The 22,402-nt window shown below is 49.1% G+C and overlaps 8 protein-coding genes across 8 annotated transcripts; 2 read left to right on the plus strand and 6 right to left on the minus strand.

Moving 5' to 3' along the window:
* Positions 1-1,409: 1,409 nt before the first annotated feature.
* On the minus strand, positions 1,410-2,661 carry IAQ61_012067 (uncharacterized protein; the record flags this gene model as incomplete). The annotated part of the gene is made up of 4 exons (XM_003844623.2): positions 1,410-1,901; positions 1,978-2,132; positions 2,269-2,329; positions 2,536-2,661. 4 exons carry the CDS (start codon positions 2,659-2,661, stop codon positions 1,410-1,412), a joined length of 834 nt encoding a protein of 277 aa, XP_003844671.2.
* Positions 2,662-3,171: 510 nt separating this feature from the next.
* IAQ61_012068 (uncharacterized protein) lies at positions 3,172-4,402 on the minus strand (the record flags this gene model as incomplete). The annotated part of the gene is made up of 2 exons (XM_066099470.1): positions 3,172-4,135; positions 4,191-4,402. 2 exons carry the CDS (start codon positions 4,400-4,402, stop codon positions 3,172-3,174), a joined length of 1,176 nt encoding a protein of 391 aa, XP_065950989.1.
* A 1,355-nt stretch (positions 4,403-5,757) lies between these two features.
* IAQ61_012069 (uncharacterized protein) lies at positions 5,758-7,342 on the plus strand (the record flags this gene model as incomplete). Its single annotated transcript, XM_003844625.2, has 2 exons — positions 5,758-6,397; positions 6,453-7,342. 2 exons carry the CDS (start codon positions 5,758-5,760, stop codon positions 7,340-7,342), a joined length of 1,530 nt encoding a protein of 509 aa, XP_003844673.2.
* A 1,399-nt stretch (positions 7,343-8,741) lies between these two features.
* IAQ61_012070 (uncharacterized protein) lies at positions 8,742-12,261 on the plus strand (the record flags this gene model as incomplete). The annotated part of the gene is made up of 7 exons (XM_066099471.1): positions 8,742-8,790; positions 8,837-8,906; positions 8,960-11,052; positions 11,306-11,470; positions 11,762-11,898; positions 11,965-12,147; positions 12,169-12,261. Coding segments are annotated over 7 exons (2,790 nt in total), but the record flags the coding sequence as incomplete, so codon positions are not given.
* Positions 12,262-14,464: 2,203 nt separating this feature from the next.
* IAQ61_012071 (uncharacterized protein) lies at positions 14,465-15,391 on the minus strand (the record flags this gene model as incomplete). The annotated part of the gene is made up of 1 exon (XM_003844629.2): positions 14,465-15,391. The coding sequence occupies one exon, from the start codon at positions 15,389-15,391 to the stop codon at positions 14,465-14,467; it is 927 nt and encodes a 308-aa protein (XP_003844677.2).
* Positions 15,392-16,047: 656 nt separating this feature from the next.
* Positions 16,048-17,796, minus strand: IAQ61_012072 (uncharacterized protein; the record flags this gene model as incomplete). The annotated part of the gene is made up of 1 exon (XM_003844630.2): positions 16,048-17,796. The coding sequence occupies one exon, from the start codon at positions 17,794-17,796 to the stop codon at positions 16,048-16,050; it is 1,749 nt and encodes a 582-aa protein (XP_003844678.2).
* A 131-nt stretch (positions 17,797-17,927) lies between these two features.
* IAQ61_012073 (uncharacterized protein) lies at positions 17,928-19,191 on the minus strand. Its single transcript, XM_003844632.2, has 4 exons — positions 18,918-19,191; positions 18,640-18,867; positions 18,299-18,587; positions 17,928-18,239 (listed from the first exon to the last, which is right to left on the minus strand). The coding sequence occupies exons 1-4, from the start codon at positions 19,132-19,134 to the stop codon at positions 18,041-18,043; spliced, it is 933 nt and encodes a 310-aa protein (XP_003844680.1). The 5' UTR covers positions 19,135-19,191; the 3' UTR covers positions 17,928-18,040.
* Positions 19,192-19,610: 419 nt separating this feature from the next.
* Positions 19,611-21,806, minus strand: IAQ61_012074 (uncharacterized protein). Its single transcript, XM_003844633.2, has 3 exons — positions 21,373-21,806; positions 20,193-21,320; positions 19,611-20,134 (listed from the first exon to the last, which is right to left on the minus strand). Exons 1-3 carry the CDS (start codon positions 21,550-21,552, stop codon positions 19,913-19,915), a joined length of 1,530 nt encoding a protein of 509 aa, XP_003844681.1. The 5' UTR covers positions 21,553-21,806; the 3' UTR covers positions 19,611-19,912.
* Positions 21,807-22,402: the final 596 nt, after the last annotated feature.

Here is a 22,402-nt window from a genome sequence, read left to right on the forward strand (position 1 = left end):
CCCCCCAGTCCATACCCACTCCCCCACCCCCCTTCCATAAACCACACCCAACACCCGCACCGAAATCCCCGCGCACCCTCGGAATCTGGCTCCCAGTAGAGTAGCGTGGAATCTGTGTCTCGGGTGGGTGCCGGTGCTCCGGTGGGCTGGGCTGGGTTGGGTTACGGGTGTCTGGCTGGCTGGTAGGTACCGTGCTACGGAGTCGGTGGTGGTGGGAGGTTAAAATAGTGTGAGTGGGGGTGGGGATGGTGCGCGCTTTGCTGGTTTGGGAATGGGGGGAGGATTGATCTCTCTTGTACGACTGTTAGCATTTCATCTCAAGATAAGATCCAACAATGGCAAAAATACAGTCGTGTACAAGACCTACCGGTACACCTCCAGAACAAACCATCCGTCTTAAGAATACTAACATCAACCCCCACCCCTCCTTACCAAACCCACTCCTTCAGCCCAACCCGCGACATCCCCTTCCCCCCACGATTCGCCTTGAAATAATACGGCACAAACCTCAACCTCTCAAGCGGCTCCGCCTTACGCGCCATGTGCAGACAGTGGCATGCGGCTAAGGCGACTAGCATCAATCAGGTAAAGGCGTCTTCTAGTAAAGTTAGTGTACACTCTCCCCGAAACTCCTTAGATGCATGTTAGTAAACTAGTACCTGAGCCGCCCAACCCACAACCGATGTCTCCCTGAATTCCCCCTTCCTCAGCACCGCCGACAAGATCTCTCCACGCGAGCATAATACAAAGTGCCATCATTCCCTGTTTCCTTGTGATCCACGTGGGGTCGGAACTCCCTCCTGCTCTACGGTAGTGGGAATTAGCCGAACGAGGAATGAGGGGTGGAGGGCTACCTAGTGTTTGCGGGGATTACAGTATAGCTTGTGATTGGACTTTTTCCGACGGCATTGAAACTGGAGACTAGATAGTTGGTACAAGTCTATAGGATTAGAGAAAAATTCAAAGACTCATCCGAACAGGAATTGCTGTTACCACAATGTCGTGCATTGGATGATCAGCGAGCGTTAACTGTCTACTGTATTAGGCGTGTGTTGGGCATGCAAAGATGAAGATCTTACATGGAACTTTATCATGAGCATGTATAGCACAGGCCATGTGGTATAACGGGCATCATTTCATAGGATACTACATATATTGTAGTCGCTTCTGTCCTGTTGAAATTCAACGCCTAGACTCATTGCATCCCAATCATCAAGCCCTATTTATCAGACTCCCACCGGAGTAACAATCCTTGCTTATGCACGGGGCATATGCTCCCAAGGGAAAGCCTGAACGGTTTCCTTCATATCTTGGCCAGTTTCCTAGATAATATCAAGGTCCTTGTTCCTAAACTCTTCACTGACAGCTTCCTTCATCCACGGCCCACCAATTGATTCCTCATTGCACCCTCATAACCCACCAATATTCTCTTCAATAAACACCTCCATATCATCTAACGCCTCTCCGACCGCCCGAATCGTCCCCCTCGCAAACCCAATGAATCCATGCGGCGCCCCCGTATAAATCTTCACCACAGTCGCCCCACCCCACATCCCCCACTTCGCCCCCATCATCACACTGTCATCTAGCAACGGATCCTCGCTGCCACACGTAAACAGTGCAGGCGGCAGCCTCCCTGAATATTGTCTGAGATCGGTCCAAAAGGGGCTTATGGAGGGGTGACGCCGCTCGGACTCCGTGGTGTAGGGTAGTAGCGCGTTGACATAGGACGTCATTACGTCGCGGTCTACTACGAGGGAGAGGGTGTGGTTATGTGCGTGGGGTAGAAAGGCGGAGAGGTCGTAGCAGCCGAAGTGGAGGAGGAGGGCGCGGAAGGAGAAGGTTGGGGTGGTGGTTAAGAGGTGGAGGGCTGTCAATAGAGCGAGGTGGGCGCCCGCGGACTGGGGATGACGGTTAGATATTAAGCCAAAAAAACAAATCTGGATAAGTGGTGATATGCATGTAAAGTCTTCGTACCTCGCCGCCGGTAAATAGTAGTTCTCCTCCAAATTCTTGTTTGCTGTTCTTGACAAGCCACTCTGCTGCGTCGTAGCAGTCTTCTATACCCTTTGGCCATGGATCTTCAGGAGCAAGACGGTATCCAATCGAAACAACGGTGATGTTGTAATGATCTGCCATGTATTTCAAATAAGGGTCTTGACTACGACACGCCCGTTAGCAAAGTTTCATAAGGTGATGTCCTTCAAAATTCCTTTGTTCCCCCCACAATCCCGTCACCAACCCCAGAACAATAAATCCAAAACTCACTAAGTTTGGGAAGAGGCGTTTTGCCTTCCCAGCGGAGCGTGCGGTAGGTTGAAGCGCTGACCTGGGACGAGAGTTGTCAGGCATGTGTACGGACATTTTCGTAGCACTGGGAATCAGGGGTGTGGAATATCTTGTTCGTGTAGATATACGAGCATAGGTAACCTCAAAACCCAGAGAGGCAGAGTATCAAGAACAGATGTTGCGCAAAATCTCTCAATGTACAAAACCCCAGACTTCACAGAGAGAAAAAAAAAATAGCAAACTGACCTCATACCACCTCGGCCCATCCTTCCAAATCTTGATTAATCCCTCATTAAACTTCTTGGTCTCCTCATCAATCTCTCTGCTATCGAACTTGGTCCTTGAAATAGTAAGATCGGATGGCAGCGGCATTTCAGCTCTAATATCGATATTTCCCCTGTTGTAAGAAGGGAAGGTTACAAGGAGGACTGAGATGCGGAAATGGCACGATGGACTGGGCAAGTGTCGCGATGGAGCGAAGTGGAGGGTGTAGGTGAGGTTCTATGGATAGTCTATATCCAGAGTCTGGACTATGTTGGTCTTCTGGGCTGTTCGAAGTGGTGGGGAAGCGGGGTAGTTTCGCGGAGATGTTGGGGGTGAAGTTGTGTTATCTCCGGGAAGAATGGCATGTGTGTTTGCAATGCAGAGGGGAAGCGGGATACCGTTTTCGGTGCTGTTTGGCGGTCGTTGAATCCATGGGCCATGTTGATGGGTTATCGCCATTGAATACATAAGAGTGGGTATTTTGAACGAATCGTCTCCGCAGTGCAAGTTGTAGATGGGGTTGCGGTAAGCTACACAGAACATGGACTTGTCAACGCAGTGAAATGAGACGAAGGGTGATAGCACTATGTATATTGGCTATTGATATCAGGCTACTGTTTACTGTTTACTCCTTGAACGTATGCGCGACGATGACATGGGCGAGTATGCTTTCCCGTTGACACTAGTGCGCTTGCGCGACTGCGGCTTGTCCTCGAGGAAGATGGACTCGATGTATGCGACCGAGGACGCTAAAGCCGTGAAAGGATATAATGCAATGCTGCACATTGTTCCCATGGCATCTTTTATGGTTCCCATGACCCAACGAATAGTCATGACAATGAGACCAGGCTGCTGTCCAGTCCTCGCAGCGGCAGCAGCCAGAGACAAGGCATCGCGAAGACGAACATCCAGCTCGCGGAAGCGCGCTTCTGTTTGTATGGCCTCTGCCATTTGACGTTTCTCGTAGCGCCGTACTGCCCGTGTAAGACCGTCGAGCTGGAGTTGCGTGCTCTGTGTGACTTTGGCGCTGATCTCTGTAATGTCAATGTTGGTGGCGAGTGGTCCATCCAATCGAGATTCGAGTTCAGCCACTCGATGTGCCAGATATTCAACTGTCAACTGGTCTTGGGGATCGGTTTTGACTATACGCTGTAGATGCCATATCTTCTCATCGCGGAGCTTGATGAGCTGTTTGAAGGGCCGGTACTCGGAGAAGAGGATGAAGATGACCAGGTTGAAATCCGACACGATGCCCTCCGTACGCGTAAGGTAGCCCCTGAGTGTGTGTAGCAAAGTCGCCCCCAGTAGAGGTCCCAGAAAGCATGCAAACAGAGCTTTCAGCTCTTCTCGCCTCAATGCTTTACGGGCGTTTTCCTTTGCGTTCCAAGCCAAGGCTGTGGTACTGCCGTCATCAAGGTCTTCTGGGCGTGAGCCCTTGTTCTTTCCATCTTCAGAAGCCTGTGGACGCTCTTCGCCACTTTCATTGGCCGCTTCGTCTTCCTCTATGATGCTGTCGTCAAGACGCGTGGAGCTCATGTCATCGTAGTCGTAATGTCGCTCTTGGGCCGCATGGTACCAATGCCTTTGCCATATGAGCAACGGTCACTTGATTGCTACACTGCTACGTTGCCACTCACCAAGGAACCGACACACACCAATGCAGGAACCAGGCTGCCATGGCGAGTATCAAGAGATCGGATGCAATGGCCGCTCCATTATCATACGTCAGCCCTACTAGGGCTGGCACGATGGCAGCCACAACAGGAATCGAGATCCAGTCCGCTGGCTCATCTGTTGCTTTGGACTTGGGCATCTCATATTTTCCACTCGTTCGCGGCAGGTCGTCCATTGACGACTGATGAGAGAAGCGCGTATCCGAGTAATTGGAGAGGAGAGAGCTGCGACGCCGTGCCAATCGAGGCGGAGAAGATGTGCCTGCACCGTCTGCACAAGTGGCTGCGCGTTTCAGCATTCTCTGGCGGAGCTGCAATTGGGGATTCATCTGAGGAGAGCCCGAAGCGTGGCCCTCGTGGGTGAAGGCGAGGCCGCGATGAATCGAGGAGATGGTGGGAGGTGCCCTACAGGTATGTGGCCTGTTGGGCTGAACAAACTATGATGGCAACCTAGACCGTAGCAACCGCGCCCATGTGCATCTTGCGTCGTGGTTCTACGACAAAGTCATCCATCTGCGTGGGCTGCAGCATGCCCACGACGAATACTCTCCAACACGCACACGCGTGGAGTCGTATGCCCGCCACTGGGGGAGACCGAATGACGCTAATCTTGATTACGTCATGGGAGACTTGCAACGACGTCGCACCCACACACGCCCTCCGAACTTGCTCGTGTCTCTCTCCATCCTTTCCTACCAACTTCTCAACCCAACTTCACCCCAATCACCCCGAATTGCATGTTGGAATCCAGTGCTAATGTCAGATCTGACCTCTATTGCTGTCCTGGATTACCATGTTTTTCTTTGACCTTTGCAGGAGGGAAAGGATGCAGCCACTACCAAACTTGCGGCGCAGGACTCCAGATGGAAGATTTCAAATACTGCAACTTTAAAGAGATCACAAAGTCAATGTTTGCTAACTTGTCTCTTGCTTTTCAGGAAAGTTGCTGCTTATTTCCTATTGCTCCCGTGGTTTCCTCTATTCAGACCCCAATCGGGCAAGGCGAGGTCTCATCGACATCACGACCAGCTGGACGTCCGCAAACATTCACCAAAGCGTTCACCCAGTGCGATGGTTTCAATAGGCCAATTTGATTCACACTGTCACTGATAATCTCTGGTTCCTGCGCGCGCTAGGTCACATTTGCGTTGCTGGACCTGCTTTCACCGCACTGTTCCATGCATGTCAGTCAGGAGCTGCTATTGAGAGGTATTACCTCCAGAGAAGCATGTGAGACCTCTTGAAGATGAGGGCTCCATTGAAAATCAATGTATTATTGAGGATAGGATACCGAGGAGGTTGTGCCCACTCTCTTGGTCTATCCTTTCTACATCTGCCAGTCTGAGTTGACTTCTCATTTATCATTGCCGCTTTGGGACCACCACCATCCAGACGCCCAGAGACAAAGCCATTTTACGCCCAGATTACAGATCTTCAACCCACGGCTACATCCGTGGGACCCATCCAGACCAGCCTAGCTGACTCTTCCGGAAGAGGGCCGACGTCTTCTCTTGCCCATACTTAGCCTGCTATGGTCGTCCCTGATCTCACAGCGTCAACGGAGTACGACTTTTCAGGCATGTCCTATTACAATTTCACCACCAACGTCACGGGCACTCCGATCGCTCCCCTCTACCCACAAGCCATCCTCCTCCCCTTATTCGCTTTCCCAGCATGGATATTATGCATTCCCTCGCTAATATGGCACTTCAGTCAGGGGAACATTGCAGCTGGCTCGGTCGTGACCTGGGTCGTTCTCAACAACTTCTACAATGCCATTAATCCACTCATCTGGCCTCGAGACAACATCCTTGAGTGGTTTGATGGCAAGATTTGGTGTGACATTGGCGTGCGGATCCAAGTTGGTACCGTCGTCGGTATTGCTGCCTCCACAACCATGATCATCCGGAAGCTAGCTAGGGTAATGGACACAAGCAACATTGTCGTGTCATCGAGCAGAAATAGCAAGTTGAAAGAGAAGATTTGGGAGGTTGTGTGGTGCTGGGGCTATCCATTGGTAATGATCCTCCTGTACTATATCGTTCAGCCTATTCGCTACTTCATCTTTGGGATTGTCGGTTGCGTCTCTGGCTACGATACCAGCTGGCCCAGCATCGTTATCAGCTTCATGTGGGGACCCATAACCATGTTGGCCGCTACATATTATGCAGGTAGGCTGTCATTCCTTATACGAAAACACACAGCTGCATCACTGACCAAGATTAGTCCTCCTCATCTACCGCCTCTATAGATATCGTCGTGAATTCTCGCGACTCATATCCGCTCGCAACACCACCAAATCGCGCTTCGTTCGCCTCTTCATACTCTGCATGATCACCGTCGTCGCCTACACCCCCTATACATTCTGGCTCCTCATCACACTATGCGGAGCCATCAAAGACCCCTACGACTGGGACAGCATACACGGTCCTCAGTTCAACACCATTATGATGATTCCTGCTCTCGGCCAAGTCAGTATTGAGAGATGGATTCAAGTTGCTACCGGCTACGTCATCTTCTTCGTCTACGGCACCGGTGCAGATGCGCATAATCTGTACAAGAAGATGCTGCTCCTCGTTGGCCTGGGCAAATGGTTCCCAAGCTTATACAACTTGAACAGTGCGCCATCAACCTTCATCGCAGCAAGGTCCTGGAGCTCGAGTGTATCGTCCAAGGCCAAGAGCATGTTTTGGTCCAAGAGTGACTCCGAGACTGAGACTATGGATGGTACCACGGCCAATGGCTCCGTACGCCACAACTCCGTCACCCCGACGCAGGTAGTGCCTACCAGATGCAACACCTTGACCCTGACCTCTCGCTTGATCTCTTTCTTCACCTCCATCTTGGCTCGCCAACCCCGCCGCACTGACGTCTTACCGCTTTACTCGCCTGACTACACTGGACGCAGCTTGGTGAGCATCAGCCAGGCTCAAGTTCAGCCGTCGGTCCACCATGCTTCCATCGGTATCGAGACGCATGCTTGGGCGACTGATGAGCCAGCAGTCCCTGGAGCGAGTGGAGCAAATGGCGTACAAGTTAGCCGCGAACTACGCCAGTGCTGCTGCAATAAGAGCGAGGTTGAGAATGAGGGCAAGGGGGAAAAAGATTGGGCTTGAATGAGATCTCTTTCTGAGGCGGTTTGCTCATGGCATGATGGTGGCCTGCCCATCGTATGATGAGCACTTTTCAAACTACTCGGTGAATGTGGGGGAATCTTTTTTGCCATCTATGAGTTTGCCATTTACGAGCGATGTTGAATTCAGAGTCCACATGAGAAGTAGAGTACGATTTCTCATGCCATCTACGATATTTACCTATTACAATTTACTGTACTAGTTAATAAAGTTCTCTTATCTTACATTGCCCGTTGATATTGCCGTCGCATAGTATAGCTGTGTGCTCCCAAGCCATCATTGAGCATGTTTGGAATTTCAATTCATGATGTAGGCAACAACATACAATGGTAAAACGACATAGTAAAACGAGGGTTGACGTCTCATGAAGCCTGTTGGTTGGGCAAATTCCTGAACTGATCACATGGAAAAAAGTCCACCCTTCGAACACGCAACGATTGAGTCAAATGAGTGCAACAGACATCACCAAATATTTCGCACATAATCAGAAGGCACACCATTGTCGTGAAGCATTGTTGATTCCGTTATCATCATGTCCACACGGCGATGTATCAGTCAAAGACAAGCCTCCACAAAAGAGAACGAGTCGGTGTTAGAATGACCATCGAAGCAGTGTTCAAGTAAACTCTCGAAGCTCTCAATAGAGGCATTGACCAGCGTCCATCATTTTCCCCAATCCAGCACAATCGAAACCTTCCGAGGTGATGGTTGAAAGCTCGCGTGTCGCGTGTCTGCCGTATGACGTAATGCAGTCGGCAGATGATGTCGCAAGCTGGGCGGAAAGCAGTGCGTAGAAAACGTGTCGTTTACGAGTCGTCATCGTTCAGAATTGAGGTCGTGGTTGCTGAGATTGAGGGGGCGAGGCGTTTATTTGCTGTGAGTTTATTAGACTTGAGTTCGGCTTGAAAGGTGACCGGTATATACGTACGAACGAGCCCTCGTCTTTCTTCTCTTACGCTTGAGACGTCGAACGCGCTTCTTCCTCCATTTGGCTCTCATCTTGTCGGCTGGCTAGGGTGAGGTTAGCGATGCGCTCCAGCTGAATGCATCCGCGGACGTGATGAAGCTGCTCAGGATGCAGCTCGGTGGGCTTGATTGGGAACCTGGAGGGGAAATTTGGAGGCGCAATGGCACACTTACATTGCTTGGAGATGAGTGTCGTGGGTTGCAGAAGAGAAGGTGGGCTGCAGCTGTTCTGAGCTCTTTGTTGTGCGTGCCCCGCTCGCTTAAGCGATTGCGCTAACGTCACGTAATGGGCAAGGCGCACCTTGGCAAACCTTTCACGCGTCGCGCTCACCACCTATAGTAGGCTTCACGCTTCATGCATACCTATCTGAAGATCCATCAATAGGTGTGGGTAAGGCACTGAAAGATGGCAGATGAAGTTGTCGCATGGTTATCCATACAGGTGGCTGGCGTCGAGGCTTTTGGTATATCACGAGCCGCACCCGGGATGCTATTGACTGACGCAACTAGACACCCATGGCGGTTATATCGAGGTCTGTGGAAATGAGCAGTTCTACCTTGGGAGGGACCCAGAGCTTTGGTGAGAGCGCTCTCGTTCCACTCATGGTATGAACTCGCTCTAACCACTACCAGTCGCTACTCCTGGAGCGACGACCTCACCATATCAAGGAAGCATCTTCGTATTCATTGTATCTTGTATGAACAAGACCCCGTCGCTCAAATTGCTCCTCTCGTCTATGCCACAGACTTATCAGCAAATGGTACTTACTTGAAGAAAAGAAACACGGCGTGTGTTGGGTCACAGGGCCGGGAGATCCTGATGGGCAACAGCAATTGTTTTCTTCTAGAACACGGCGATGAACTTCGCATCTCGGATACTGTGACGTTAGTATATACTTCCAAGACACATGGTAAAGAGGCTGTACTGTCGCCCGTCCAGCAACGCGAGAAGCAATCATTCGCCTCGCGTTATCTTGTTACTGGCCGGATGCTGGGTGAAGGTGGATATGGCCGAGTCTTGGTGGGTATAAACCAAGACACGCAACGACAGCTTGCATGCAAGGTTGTACGAATAGATCATCTCCACGATGCTCTCGTTACTTCGAATCTGGAGTTTGCCACAGGAGAGCGAGGAGAACATAAGTTAGTCACCAAACAGCGATGGCCGACCAAGGTTGCCAATTGCTTTCGTGAATTCGACATTCTAAAGGACTTGAGCCATCCCAACGTGGTCGCCCTGGAGAAGGTGTTCTGGAGTCCCAACACTATATATCTCTTTCAGGAACTGGTCACTGGTGGAGATCTCTTCTCTTTTCTTGAATTCAAAGGTGGTCGTTTGAGCAGCATTCATTCGGCCGTCATCATACGCCAAGTATTGAAAGGCGTCGAGTATTTACACAACCACGACATTGTGCATCGCGATCTTAAACCAGACAATATTCTAATGACATCTCTCGATGACGGCGCCCGTGTTGTAATCACCGACTTTGGCAACGCAAGACTCCTGCCAAATGCCGAACCTACTAGCCATATTGCAAACAACCAAAAACAGCGCATGTTCTCCTATGTCGGAACCCTGGAGTTTGCTGCGCCAGAGATACACAAAGCCAACAAGACGATCCCAACAGACAAAGGCTACTCAAAGAGTGTGGACATGTGGTCTATTGGGTCAGTCACAGCTACTGTACTTACTGGCGACGTCATCTTCACCGATCGTACGCATCCAAAGTATGAGAAGGATCCCCGATCTGTCATCATGACCCTTGCCGGGAAATGCGACCTGTGTGTTCTTGATGATAAACACCATCCGGTCTGGGCGACAATTGGTAATCGTCCGAAGGATTTCATCAGAAGGCTTCTGGTTCTTGACGAAGAAGCTCGAATGACGGCTACTGAAGCACTTTATCATCCCTGGTTCTCGGCCTACGCCGAAGAGTTTCAGAAGCTGTATACCCGCTCTATCAAAGAATGGAAGCCACGCGAGCGAAATTTAAAATTGGTCGAACGTATCTCCACTTTTGTGCCCGGACCCGTCAAATGCGCCTTCTTCAAACAGGGCCCAGGTGAAGGATCAATTTCGCCTTTCTCTCAGTCTATACCGCAGGGCGTAACCCAAGCAACCCAAGAAAGCTTGGCCCAGGACACTTCCAGCACTAACATCTGGCGCACTGATACTCCTTTGCCTTCTATCTGGCAAGATCACAAGACTGGCCAGTTTGCGAGTCGGGGGCAGTCTCAATTGCGCGACGTAGATGATTTTCTACGGGAAAGCCTAGATCGTCACATAGCTGTATCTGGCAGCAACCAACACTCTGCGGGCGACAACCATTCTGAACAGTCTTCGGAGAGTCTAAAAAATGTTCACAAAAGTTTCTTCCAGCAAATAGCTGGTAAAAAATTACCACAAACACGATCATATGGAGAGACACATGAATCGGTTCTGGTGGCTGAGGAGGTGACGCCGCTTGCTGAACAATCTCAGCTTGTAGTGAGTGACTGTGACGGTAGAAAAGACGAAGAGTGGTATCAGCAGATGCAGTGCCCCGTGGAGTCCCGCCGCCAAGATTCCAGTGGAGTTGACCAGCAGAGCTCAGTCCTGGTCTACGAGACCCCTCCAGAGGTTGGCCGTAAGCACCAACGTTCCATCTACTCGACATACTCTCAGGATCTCCAACAACATTCGAGCTACGAGCAACAGAAGCGCAGAAGACGATCTCGACCTTACGGTTGATTATCATATCTACGAATCATCTAACGCTAATCTCGCACGCTTAAAAACAAAAGACTATTTGACGAAAGTGCCCAGAAAGGGATTTCTTCATATATTGTTGAAATGTCTATAGCCGATCAAGAGGTAGCATGTTGCCACCCCGTCACGTCTTTCCTCTACCTCACCATGCCATGCTTGCCATGACTTGTCTCTATGAATCTAAATAATATACATATAGAATCATGATATGCATTTTCCCCTTTGATCAGAAAAAATCCATAAATCGCGTCAAAATCCCGTACAGCGCGGGTCTTATCGTGTGACCCCGTTTGAGCATGTGGCCATCGGTCGTTTCTTCTTCATCACTGCCAATTTCAAATTTGCGCCCTCTTCCCTCGCCTTTTACGACCAGGAACGCATTATTGACTTCATAGGTTACCATTCTCTCCTCTCTCGCCCATAGATGAGCTCGCCTATTTACTCCAAAGTCGCCCATAGCCTGCCTCCTAATCTGACAGCCCACACAATCAGTATATCACTACAATCTTGGTACTCTATGAGTCTTGAGCATCTTAAAGTCGGAGGGTTTGCTACAAACACTTTCGTTCTGGGGCATCCTACGGCCCATGTTGCTAACAGCAGCACAGTATAGCTGATACCGTTGACCTTGTTATTTCGTACACAAGGCTTTGCTACGCGAGCAGGCTTAATTACAACTTGTATAGGTCGAATGATTCTTGTGGGACAGGCCACAAAATTTGCGCCATATCATAGAAGAACAAGAGAAGACCCGACGCCAACATTACGAGAGCTGAAATCGACGGAAGTTGTATATGCCCAAGTGTTTCGCGATCCTCATGTGGTACGGTATTAGGAGCTGCCAGTGGACTGCTGGGTGCTGGATATAACATGGCCAATAATACTTTAGTTGATAGCAAAAAAAAACTTTCAAAATCAGTCTTTTGACATCGGCGCTTCGATTTCTCTACTCAGCTTCCGTCAGGCAATCTTGCACGTTTTCAAGCAGCCGAGCCACAAGCCAGCTTGTGAGTCTGGACTCGATGGCATGATGCAGGGCCAGGTGACCGCGAAGATATTACACTCAATACACGTATGTAATAATCACCTTTAGAGCATGGAAAATATCAAAACTCTGAACAACAAAGATTCTTCAGAGTTTCTCGTGCTGAGAGAGGCTATGTATTGCGCTAGGCAGAGCTTGTAGAAGGGCTTTATCAATCTGTTCCCCAATCAATGCATGTCCGTGGCAATTTCGAGAATATGGTGTGTTGTAGAAATGTTTGACAACGAGATCTCCCATCAACAGCACATTCGATGAAAAGACGGACAGGAACTTAGCTTGATTGCGTTCGAATTCGCGACATCTAGGATGGAGCAATTTGCACTTCATGGGAAAAAGATGCGCAGCAGCTAGCAGCTTTCATTGCACGAGGATCTCAAAAATGAAACGGAGGATCTGAAATATGCTTATATGTTCATCCAGAGCTGAATCATGTGGTAGCAGTGACTTGAAATCTGGATCGGAGTACATTTAACTGTAGTCCAATATGGTACAAGCTGTATATGCATGAATTACCTTGGTTTTACTGTGGATCAGTGTGTTTGGGGAACAGAGCCTTACCATTCAGCTGAGTAAGCTCTCTTCAGCATGTGCCAGAATCTGTACCCTTGGTGACAGCGACGATCACTTACTTTCAAGTCAGTCCGCAGTTGGAGAAGGAACGTTCGAAACAATAGTAGCTTAGGGGATGCGAAATATATCATACATCAAGACACTGAGGTAAGTTATAACAATAGTAAATCTCCGCATATACAGCACCACACTGCCTGTTAGTAAAGTAATATTTGGGGAAGTGATTTCAGCAGCGAAGAAATTCAGTAGAAATTCAGCGCGTGCCCCATAGTTAATGTAATGTAACGGAATTGAGTCTCTTTCATTATACCTGATGCAGATATATAAGCAGATATGTGAGACCGTAGCTAAAACTTGGCCAAGACAGCGAAAAATTCGGTATAGGTGAGCGTCCGCCGAGCCCTAGGTATCTAGGAGATGCTGTTAGCGTCTTGTGCGTATCAATTATAGGCCTTATGGTCTCCAGTGTCCAGTCTGCTGCCATGCTACAACTTACAACACTACGGTACAAAATTGTTTACAGTAGAATAGTGACCTAGGGGTTTACTATATAGGTGTAAACTGCCCTTATGTATACCTATAAATAGGTTTAAAGTAGTAGTTTACTTTTATTAAAGTGGTAGTTTACTTTTATAGTAGGGGTTTAAATTAAGTATAAAAAGTGGCTTTATTTCTATTATACACTATAATACCTAACTAAGACTAAAAGGGGTAGAGAAGATTAGCTTTACGCTATATGCATATATAACATAATAATAAGTCATAATATTTCTACTAATAGGAGGTGGTGATAGAGGTGGTAGTGTAGGTAGTAGAGGTGGTGATAATAGAGGTGGTGATAGAGGTGGTGATAGAGGTGGTGATAGAGGTGGTGATAGAGGTGGAGGTGGGGGTGGTGGAGGTGGTAGAGATGGTGGAGGTGGTGATAATAGAGGTGGTGGAGGTGGTGGAGGTGGTGGAGGTGGTGATAATAGAGGTGGTGGAGGTGGAGGTAGTAAAGAAGATTAAAGAAAGGAGGGGTAAAATATTTAGATAGTTAGTAGGAAACTAGTTATTACTACGTAATACTAGTAGATTAATAGAAGTAGAAGTAAAAGTAGAATATATAGTATAGTAAACCCTATTTAGGTTTACTTCTTCTACCTAAACTACTTCTTAGTCTACTTTAGATAAATATGGCTACTGTAAACTGGTTTTGTACCGTACTGAGTGTTGTTATGATACGAATTTTTCTAGTGGTGGGAATTGCGGCGAGTTCAACACAACTAGCCTGGCAACTTAATCCGTGCAAAACAACCTACATCAAGAGACTGTGTGAGGCGCGATTAATAACGAAAACCTTCCTTTTGCAACAGTGCTATGTAACAAGCGAGTGATGCCTCCCGCGACCGTTCGTGGAAAGCAGCTACCAGTAGCCCTTTCACCTTAGCCGCCTCTAGGCTTGCCTTAAACTGCCCTAACAACTAGGAACTAAATTTGTTTGCTTTCTGGCCATTCCTAGACACTTCCAATCTCACTTCTTTGGCAAGGTGCCGTCTTTTGTTCGAACGGAAGGTCGATGTCATGGTATATTGAAACGTCCACCAAGAGTATTAGCATGTCATCAAATGTCTCTCATTCAAATGGCCATTTTCGAAAATAGGATTTACAAGGCATGATAATAGTGTGCTTATTCCTTCTCGTCAATGTCTACAAATACAGCAATATGCCCAGATCCAAGCACCATCTTCATCGTCATCATCGCCACCACCACCATCATCATCATCAAAACCATTCAGCGGCGCGTGCCCTTAGTCTTCAAGCTCGCAAGCGGCTTGATTTGCCTCTTGGCCAAGTTTCCAAGGCCGGGCAGAGCGACAATTGGGGCAGAGGCGCTCGCGCTCTCGACCGGAGGAGGGACATACTCATCGTCCGTTTCCCCTTCAGCGTCAACGTCAGAGTCCAGCTCTGACGCCGAACCAGCACCGTCCGACTCATATCCGGCTAGCGCAGCCAGCTCGTCATCAAACTCCTCGTCCATGACAGGGGGTTCAATCTGAGTCTGCGCTGGCTGACCGGGGTCTGAGCCATGGATGCTGTCACTGTCGGAGTCGTGACGATGAGGGCTGGGGGGAAGAGGGCTGGGGTCCCGAGAGGAGAGAGGAGAGTAGGAGAGGGAGGAGGGAGGGGATGAGGAGGGAGTGGGGGTCTTGGGGGCGAGGAGGTCGTCGTCGTCGTTTCTGGGGCTCGAGCTGCCCTCCACCCTGGGTGCCTGGAGGCCGCTGAGTGACTTCCTGAGCTTGGAATGAGGACCAGCCTCATGTTGTTGCCGCCCGGATATGTCACGCCTCAGCGCCTCCAGCTCTTTTTCCAGGGCTTGCACGACCGCCTCGTGCAGCAAGTGGGTCTCGATGACCTGGCCCACCCTGTCTTCCAAAGACCCGACCACCATCCCGACTGCCGCGCCGATGCCTTTTTGGAGTTGTGCATTCAAGTGGCGGTGGATGGGGTGCCTCTTGTCGGCGAGCGCGGCAATCAGGTGGTGGGTGGTGACAGGGTAGGGCAAACGGAGGAGGAGCGAGAAGACCAAGGCGGATCCAGCCGCCGTGAGGGCACCAAGGAGGAGGAAGAAGAAGGCGATGAGGAGGAGGGAGAGAGGATCGGCGGGCTGGTAGTAGGTGGCTGGGCCATAGCCCTCGATTGGGTTGCTGATGGTATTCATCTTGGATGCGGGGACTGGTCCAAAGTTTGGAGGTTTTGCAGAAAAGGATGCTTGTGTGCTTTGGAAAGTTCTTTTTTGTCAAAGGAAGAGGATTGTGGAGCTAGAGTTCAAGTTAAGAGAGGATGCCCATGGCCTTATATGTTCACAAGTGAGAGGACTCTCCCTGGCAGCGCGGTCACCAACGCATTCAACTTGTTTCCACCTCCGCTGAGTACAATACAATCTATGGGGATTTGGAACTCTGCTCTATTGTTCGTCATTCGGGAATCAATGCACAATAGTTTGTATCAAAAACTATTGGCCGTGCACTTAAGAAGCATTGTACCGCGCTTGACAGCCTGTGTAATAGCGTATTCAACTCACTTTCACCTCATCTTTGTGCAGTAGGACCTACAGGGCGCATGAGATCCACTTTATTGTTTGCAAGGACAATATTATTGAAAATAGCTTCTATTGATGAACTCCCGCCCGTGATTCAAAGTAAGCATTGCACATTTGTATTCACCCCGAAGCTCAACGGAAGATTACAACGCCACGCAGGAGACATGTTACGCCCAAAAAACTGTCTACAAGCACGTCACCAGAGTTCCTAATCTGTCATTCAAGTGAACATGGATTATTTTTGATGTTTCAATCAGTCTATTCGCCATAAAAATCTACTCGCCGCGCATCAAGAAACGCTGGCATATGTCTACCGAAAGAATGTCCAACCCATCATCTCCAGCGACCTTGTATGCGAGCTCGAATAACCTAGCCCGCCTGCGGTTATCATTTTCCATGTATTCATGGCATCCAATATTACGTACACCATGTTGATCGATAAGCAGCGCGCTTCGATCTGCGCTACTCTGAGAATTCCCATGGTACGGCAAACAAGGAGGGGTCCCATTTGCCGTGAAGTCCAGAATAATATCCCGCCAACGTGATATAACTGGCATATACTCCTTCGGTAGCCTGTCTTCATGAATGCCGCCCAAAATAGTCACAATATCAAACGCGTGTGTTGCGAAGACACCTGGCTCTGGTAATGATCCGGGAAATGGGTCAGGGAGATCAAAGATCTGAAAGTAGGTGTTTTCCACCAGCCCGCTTTCTGCATCGCACAAGGCAGCGGCAAAGTAGTCAATATCGCTCTCGAAGAGACAGATGCGCTGCAGTGCGTCCGGGTCCTCACTGTTGGACGTGATGCCGTAGATCTCACAAAGCTCCTCGCCATTAACCGCACCTAAAACATTGGATGAAATGCATTTGAAGCTCTTCGCATGGTCTTTACGACTCTTATCTTTGCTAATCATGTGGAAAAACACACCACCATCATATGTAGTCGTGCCAATAACTTGAGCTTCGACGGGCTGAGCCCAGTCTCTCCAATCAGGTGGTGCTAGTTTTCCCTGCTTTATCAGCTTCATGGACGGTCTCTCGACAGGGAAAAGTTCGCTCTTGGTGCATGGTGATCCAACCCATCTAAGGTCCCGAATCTTCGCTACATCAATGTTGATTACTTCCTTGGCGATTTCCCTGGCGTCTCTTTCTTTCCCGTCTTGGCCCTTCGTACGAATGCCCAGCTTGTCGGCATGCGCGACGAAGGTCTGATGATGTTCCTCTGGTGTCATCGGGGGCATCGTTACTGCAGTACCTGAAAGCAGAATTGCGCGCTTGAACAACGGTCTGCGCATCGACTGTACGGATATGCTCTGTCCTCCCGCACTCTGGCCAATGATTGTGACATTGCTTATGTCACCACCGAATCCTGTCATATTATCTCGCAACCACTCGAACGCAATTTCCTGATCATAAAGTCCATTGTTTTCGGGCAGAAGGTCCGCGACTCGATTGCTATGCCAGAAACCCAAGGCTCCAAGTCGATAGTTGATCGCCACAAAGATAATGGGAGTACCGCGATTGTGCGCATGTTGTACGAGATTGGCTGGATTGTAGTAAGGTCTGTTTCCAGACCCCACGATAAACGCGCCCCCATGGATGAATACGAGAATTGGGACATGTGCGTCTTTTCGTAAATTGTTGTCTTCATCCAGACATGCTAGTGGAAGATGAATCGAGAGGTTGAGGCAGTCTTCTGACTGTCCTTCGTTGTCTTTTAGGTTATCAGTTGGTAGAGGTATGCTCTCCGCATCGGACTGCACGCTTCCCCACGGCTGGATGCTGGATGCACCTGGCTTAGAGGCGTCGAAGACGCCGTTCACATGACGCGCATTCTCGGTGTCGTTGAAATGCCGCACTACCTTGGATCGGGCGAAGCGCTGCGGGATTGTGCCATACGGTAAACCTTGGATTTTCAGCAGCGATGCAGCAGGATTATGGAGACATTTGATCGCGCCCAGCTTGTCATGGGTGATGATGATGTCGTTCATGATGAAGGTTATTGGCTTGGTTGAGCTGGACATGTTTCAGTGTTGAAGTCAAACGAGCGGATGATGATTTTGGAAAATTGTGACGTCATACGCGAAATTTGCGCCACCAGGCGCCCATTCATCATGTATTCATCGGCATTACCATACGCGGACTTGGGGGAACGCTGGGTCTCTTGGTGAACATTCAATATGACTACCGCCAGATCGTGTTGCAACTCAACACACAGTCGCAATCTGTCCAATGGACCAATGGAGACATCAAGGAGGAAAGAATGGTCTAGCCTTGCATCTCAATGCCGCCTGAGCCATGAAGACACTCTCCAGTGCAGTAGGAACCCATTGGTGAAGCAAGATAGACATAGGCTGTTGCCATCTCAACCGGCATCCCAGGCCTATTCAGCGGACAAGCACCAACACCGAGGGACTCCATTGCATCGGCCGGTACATTTTTCGTTGCCGGCTGTAAGGGCGTCCAGCTATACTTGACTTAGTGCACATCATGGTATGTAATCAAGTAGTTGCAAGCTATACTCACATGATACCTGGTGCGACGGCGTTCACTCTAATCCCGTTCTTGGCCTGTTGTTGAGCAAGACCACGCGTGAAGGTTGTAATTGCACCCTTGGTTGAGGCGTAGTCGAGAAGAGATGGATTGCTCATGTATGCTGCGACAGAGGAGCTGTTTACGATACTGTCGCCACGCCTCATGTGCTTGAGAGCGTACTTTGACATCGCAAACATGGAAACAATATTAGTCTGGAAGGTCTTCTCGGTCACATCAAGGTCAATATCTTTGATGTCTTCACATGCTTCTTGCATGGCGGCTGTAGCGGTACATCAACATTGTATCCAGACCACGCTTCCGCTAGCACTTACCGTTGTTCACAAGGACATTAAGCTTTCCAAATTCCTTCATGTGTCTTTCAACAGCCTTCTCGCAATTGCTTCGGACCTTCAAGTCCAAAGACATGAGATTTGCCTTGCGTCCAGCCTCCTCAACCTTCTTCTTGACATACTGCGCATCCTCCTCTTCTTCTGGTAGATACACGATACTAACATCTGCACCTTCTCTCGCAAAAAGAATGGCAACAGCACGTCCAATACCTAACAGTGGCTCAGCCTTTTCATCATTTCTGTGTTATTGAGGCAAATACCTGAATCGCCACCAGTAATCAACGCAGCCTTGTTATTGAGCAAACCACGGCCTTCGTATTCCTTGAGATACGGCTTCTGGTTCTCGTCCCAGAACTCAAGACGCGACCATTCTGCTTTTTCTTTCGTCTTAGCATCTAGTCCTGGGCCACCAGACTGAGACTGCGCAGATATTGAGGTTGCCGGATAGGCTGTAACGGGTTCGTCTGTGTTGCTCATGTTGCAAAATGTGCCTGTGCAGTCCTAATCGGGATTGGTAGTGCGGATGAAGATCAGCAGTGATTGAAAAATGAAATTTGAAGATTTAAGATGAACTGCTGGAAAGGTGGGTGATGTTTGGGTGCTAATCTATACAACTGGTGGGGTCTACAATAACGCACATCGTCATCAATCGTCATTTATTCACAACTTGTCATTATCATCGCAAAACGTCACGCTATGCAAATAGACCCTATTGAAGATGTGGGGAGTGATCTTGATTTAGGGCTGTCGCCGCTAGAAAGCCGGTTTTACAACACGCGTCACATCAATTCGTACCATGTACAATGATTACCAACAGTAGGTAGTAGGTACAGAAATTATGGTTATGAGCGCCTTCATATTTGAAAATCGGGGTTCATCCACACGTGGAAGCAATGTGAAATTTACCACAACCAGGACCGATACCCTCATGTGTTGTTGGGAAACTTGCTGGGGGGAGACATCAGTTTCTAGCACTTGGATGTACAACTTTCGAGGGTATGACTAGTCCTGAGTAGGAACAGATAGTGTTATATATGAATGGTCAATAAAATATCATTTCCTAGTAGGTTGTTCGATGGATTTCAAGGGTTCGAAGAGTCGATGGCCGTGGACATTAGCTTAGGGAGGCCGTGATTATGCATGTGAGATGTGGAATAGTGATATTCTTTCAAATGATATCATCTCTATGGAGGGAAATAATGGTGTCATTACTACATACCATTCATTTCCATATCCATGAACCACCATCGTAATCTCAGTCTGCGTGAGACGCGCGCTCTTGGGTTGCAGTAGTCGCAGGGAACTCTCGCGAATCTCTGCCTTCATCAGGGAGCTTGCTATCATCCACGTGCGATCTTGCAGCCAATTGCTCGGCCGCACCCGGAGCAAAGTCACGATACTCAGAGCTCGTGCCCAGTCGGAAGCCCAAATAAATGGTCATGAGGAAAGTTGCGCAAAGCATACCGAATACGGTCCACTGTGACAACGATTAGCTTCATGGTATGCGATTGGGAGAAAGATTTGACAGAACTTACATTGCCCATGGGATAGTTGGGACCGTCGGTACTTGGAAATAAGAAGGGTGCGCTAATACCGCCGCAGTTCGAGATGGCAATCGTGACACCAGTAGCAAGTGCTGTTGCAGTAGATCCAGAAACAGTCGCGGTACGGTGAGCCAGAAAGGGCATAACGGCAGAGTTGGTACATGCAATCAGGAAAACAGCAACGTAACGGCCAATCCAGTTGGTCAGCACAGCGAGCAGCAGATAACCTGTGCCAACGAGGACGAGAGCCGCCAATGCATGACGAATGCGCTCCTTTGAGTAGTCAGAATGCAAGCAGTTACTCAAAATGATCAGTAGACCAAAAGCATTTGGAGGAACTGTCAGAAGCTGCCCAATGTATCCCTTGAAGCCAAGGTTGGCAACAATGGTCGGTGAGAAGTAACTGAAAGCGTTCAAGCTGTTGACCATGAAGAAATAGCTAACTGCGTATACCCAGAACAGCGGGTCAAGAAGAGTCGCTTTTGCAGCCTTGATATCGAAGGTTTTATCCTCCTTGTTCGGCGCAAAAGGTCCCATGCGAGCGATTGCAAACGCACGCTCTTCCTCGGTGAAGAACTTGGCATCCTGCGGATAGTCTGGCATCCAGATCCATACAACTATACCGAACAAGACTGCAGGAATTCCGGTGAGGATGAAGAGCCATTGCCAGCCTGCGATGCCAGCTTTGCCGTTAAGGAAGGAGATACCAGTAGCGAGGAGACCACTAAAGGCTCCAGCGACCGCGACAGAGCCTGCGAAGATGGCCAGACGGGTCGCACGCTCAGATGGTTTGTACCAATAGCAGAGATACATGACAACGCCGGGGAAGAAGCCAGCTTCAGCGACACCCAAGAAGAAGCGGACAGCCAAAAGGCCCCCAAAGGTCGAGACGGCGGATGTACAGATGGTAATGATGCCCCAGCTGATCATGATGCGGCCAATCCAGATTGATGGCGAGAAGTATTTCATCGCGAAGTTGCTTGGCGCCTCGAAGACGACATAAGGAACGAAGAAGACTGCAACAGCGATGTTGTAACGGTTGCCTGTAAGATCCAGTTGTTTGACAATGTTGCTGCCAGGAAGGTCATTGTTTAGCGTGCGCGCGTTACCAAGGTTGACCTTGTACGCATTAGCAAAACCATTATTGCACTTGCTTCCATAAGATACTCACGCGATCAAGGAAATTTATCAAATAACTGATGCAGATGAATGGCAGAATCCGTGTGTCGATCTTCCGCACGATGCGCCGTTCCAGAGCCTTGTCGTTCAAGTCTGGTACATATGTCGAGCCCACGCCAAAGTCACGTTCCACGTTGGACGACTCTTCGTGCTTGATGTCTTTCGCCGCCATCTTAGTTGCGATATCTCGGGTTATGTCAGGCCGATGGGAAGGACGACGGTCCGTAATCGCGAATATGCGGTGACGACCGTTCTGGAGAGCGGACGACGTCCTTTTCAATGCAACCTACTTTCGGTCTCATGGTTGCCTTTGGGGAGATCTGTTATAGCAAGCGACAGCGTTAACCTGGGGAGGGGAAAGATAACAAAAGATAAGATTCAAAGGTGTTCAAGATAGCATGCCCGTATCATGTATCCATGGAAATGCTCTGCTAATTTCGACACCTGATAGCGTCCTTTTCCGTGTGGGGTGTTGTAACGGCGACAGTACAGCCAATCACTAACGTTAACGCCTGGCTTTGCCGGGAAAGTAACGTTAGCCGATGCGACGTCGCGCAGTTCAACCGAAGTGTTCCCGTAGCCGACCACGAGATACTTGTACTACTCATGGCCCTTCCAGCTTCTATAACGGATTCTGATTGGCCATGGACTACTTGCATGCGATTGTACACATGGAGCTTTTTATTCATACACGTTTGTTTAGTGGTATGACCACGTGACAGTCGAACCATCGGATACCATCTTCTTACTATACTACCATACACATGGGGGCCGGCATTCAGGAGCCAGGAAGCGCATACCCTACCATGGTGTGCAACCACAGATATCTCGAGATGAACCAGATTAGAGTTTCCAAAAGGTCAAAGTAAAAACCCAAATGTTGATCTAATCTATCCTCGGTTATTGTCACAAATCACTTGACGACGAGGGACACACAGTCAGACGCAACAACTTTTCGCGGCTCGTAAGCCAACACCTTACTGGTAACTCATCCACCATAGAGCATTTCCTCTTCTTAACGT

Source organism: Plenodomus lingam, assembly GCF_022343315.1.
Source record: "Plenodomus lingam strain CAN1 chromosome Unknown scaffold_20, whole genome shotgun sequence".
NCBI lineage: Eukaryota > Fungi > Ascomycota > Dothideomycetes > Pleosporales > Leptosphaeriaceae > Plenodomus > Plenodomus lingam.

Coding starts and splice junctions, on each gene's coding strand:
- IAQ61_012073 (XM_003844632.2), bottom strand. CDS start 19,134: ATGAGCAACACAGACGAACCCGTTACAGCCTATCCGGCAACCTCAATA. Junction 18,588..18,639: donor TAATGTCCTTGTGAACAACG/GTAAGTGCTAGC, acceptor GTACCGCTACAG/CCGCCATGCAAGAAGCATGT. Junction 18,240..18,298: donor GCCGTCGCACCAGGTATCAT/GTGAGTATAGCT, acceptor AGTCAAGTATAG/CTGGACGCCCTTACAGCCGG.
- IAQ61_012074 (XM_003844633.2), bottom strand. CDS start 21,552: ATGGCGGCGAAAGACATCAAGCACGAAGAGTCGTCCAACGTGGAACGT. Junction 21,321..21,372: donor TGATAAATTTCCTTGATCGC/GTGAGTATCTTA, acceptor AATGCGTACAAG/GTCAACCTTGGTAACGCGCG. Junction 20,135..20,192: donor CCAACTATCCCATGGGCAAT/GTAAGTTCTGTC, acceptor TCGTTGTCACAG/TGGACCGTATTCGGTATGCT.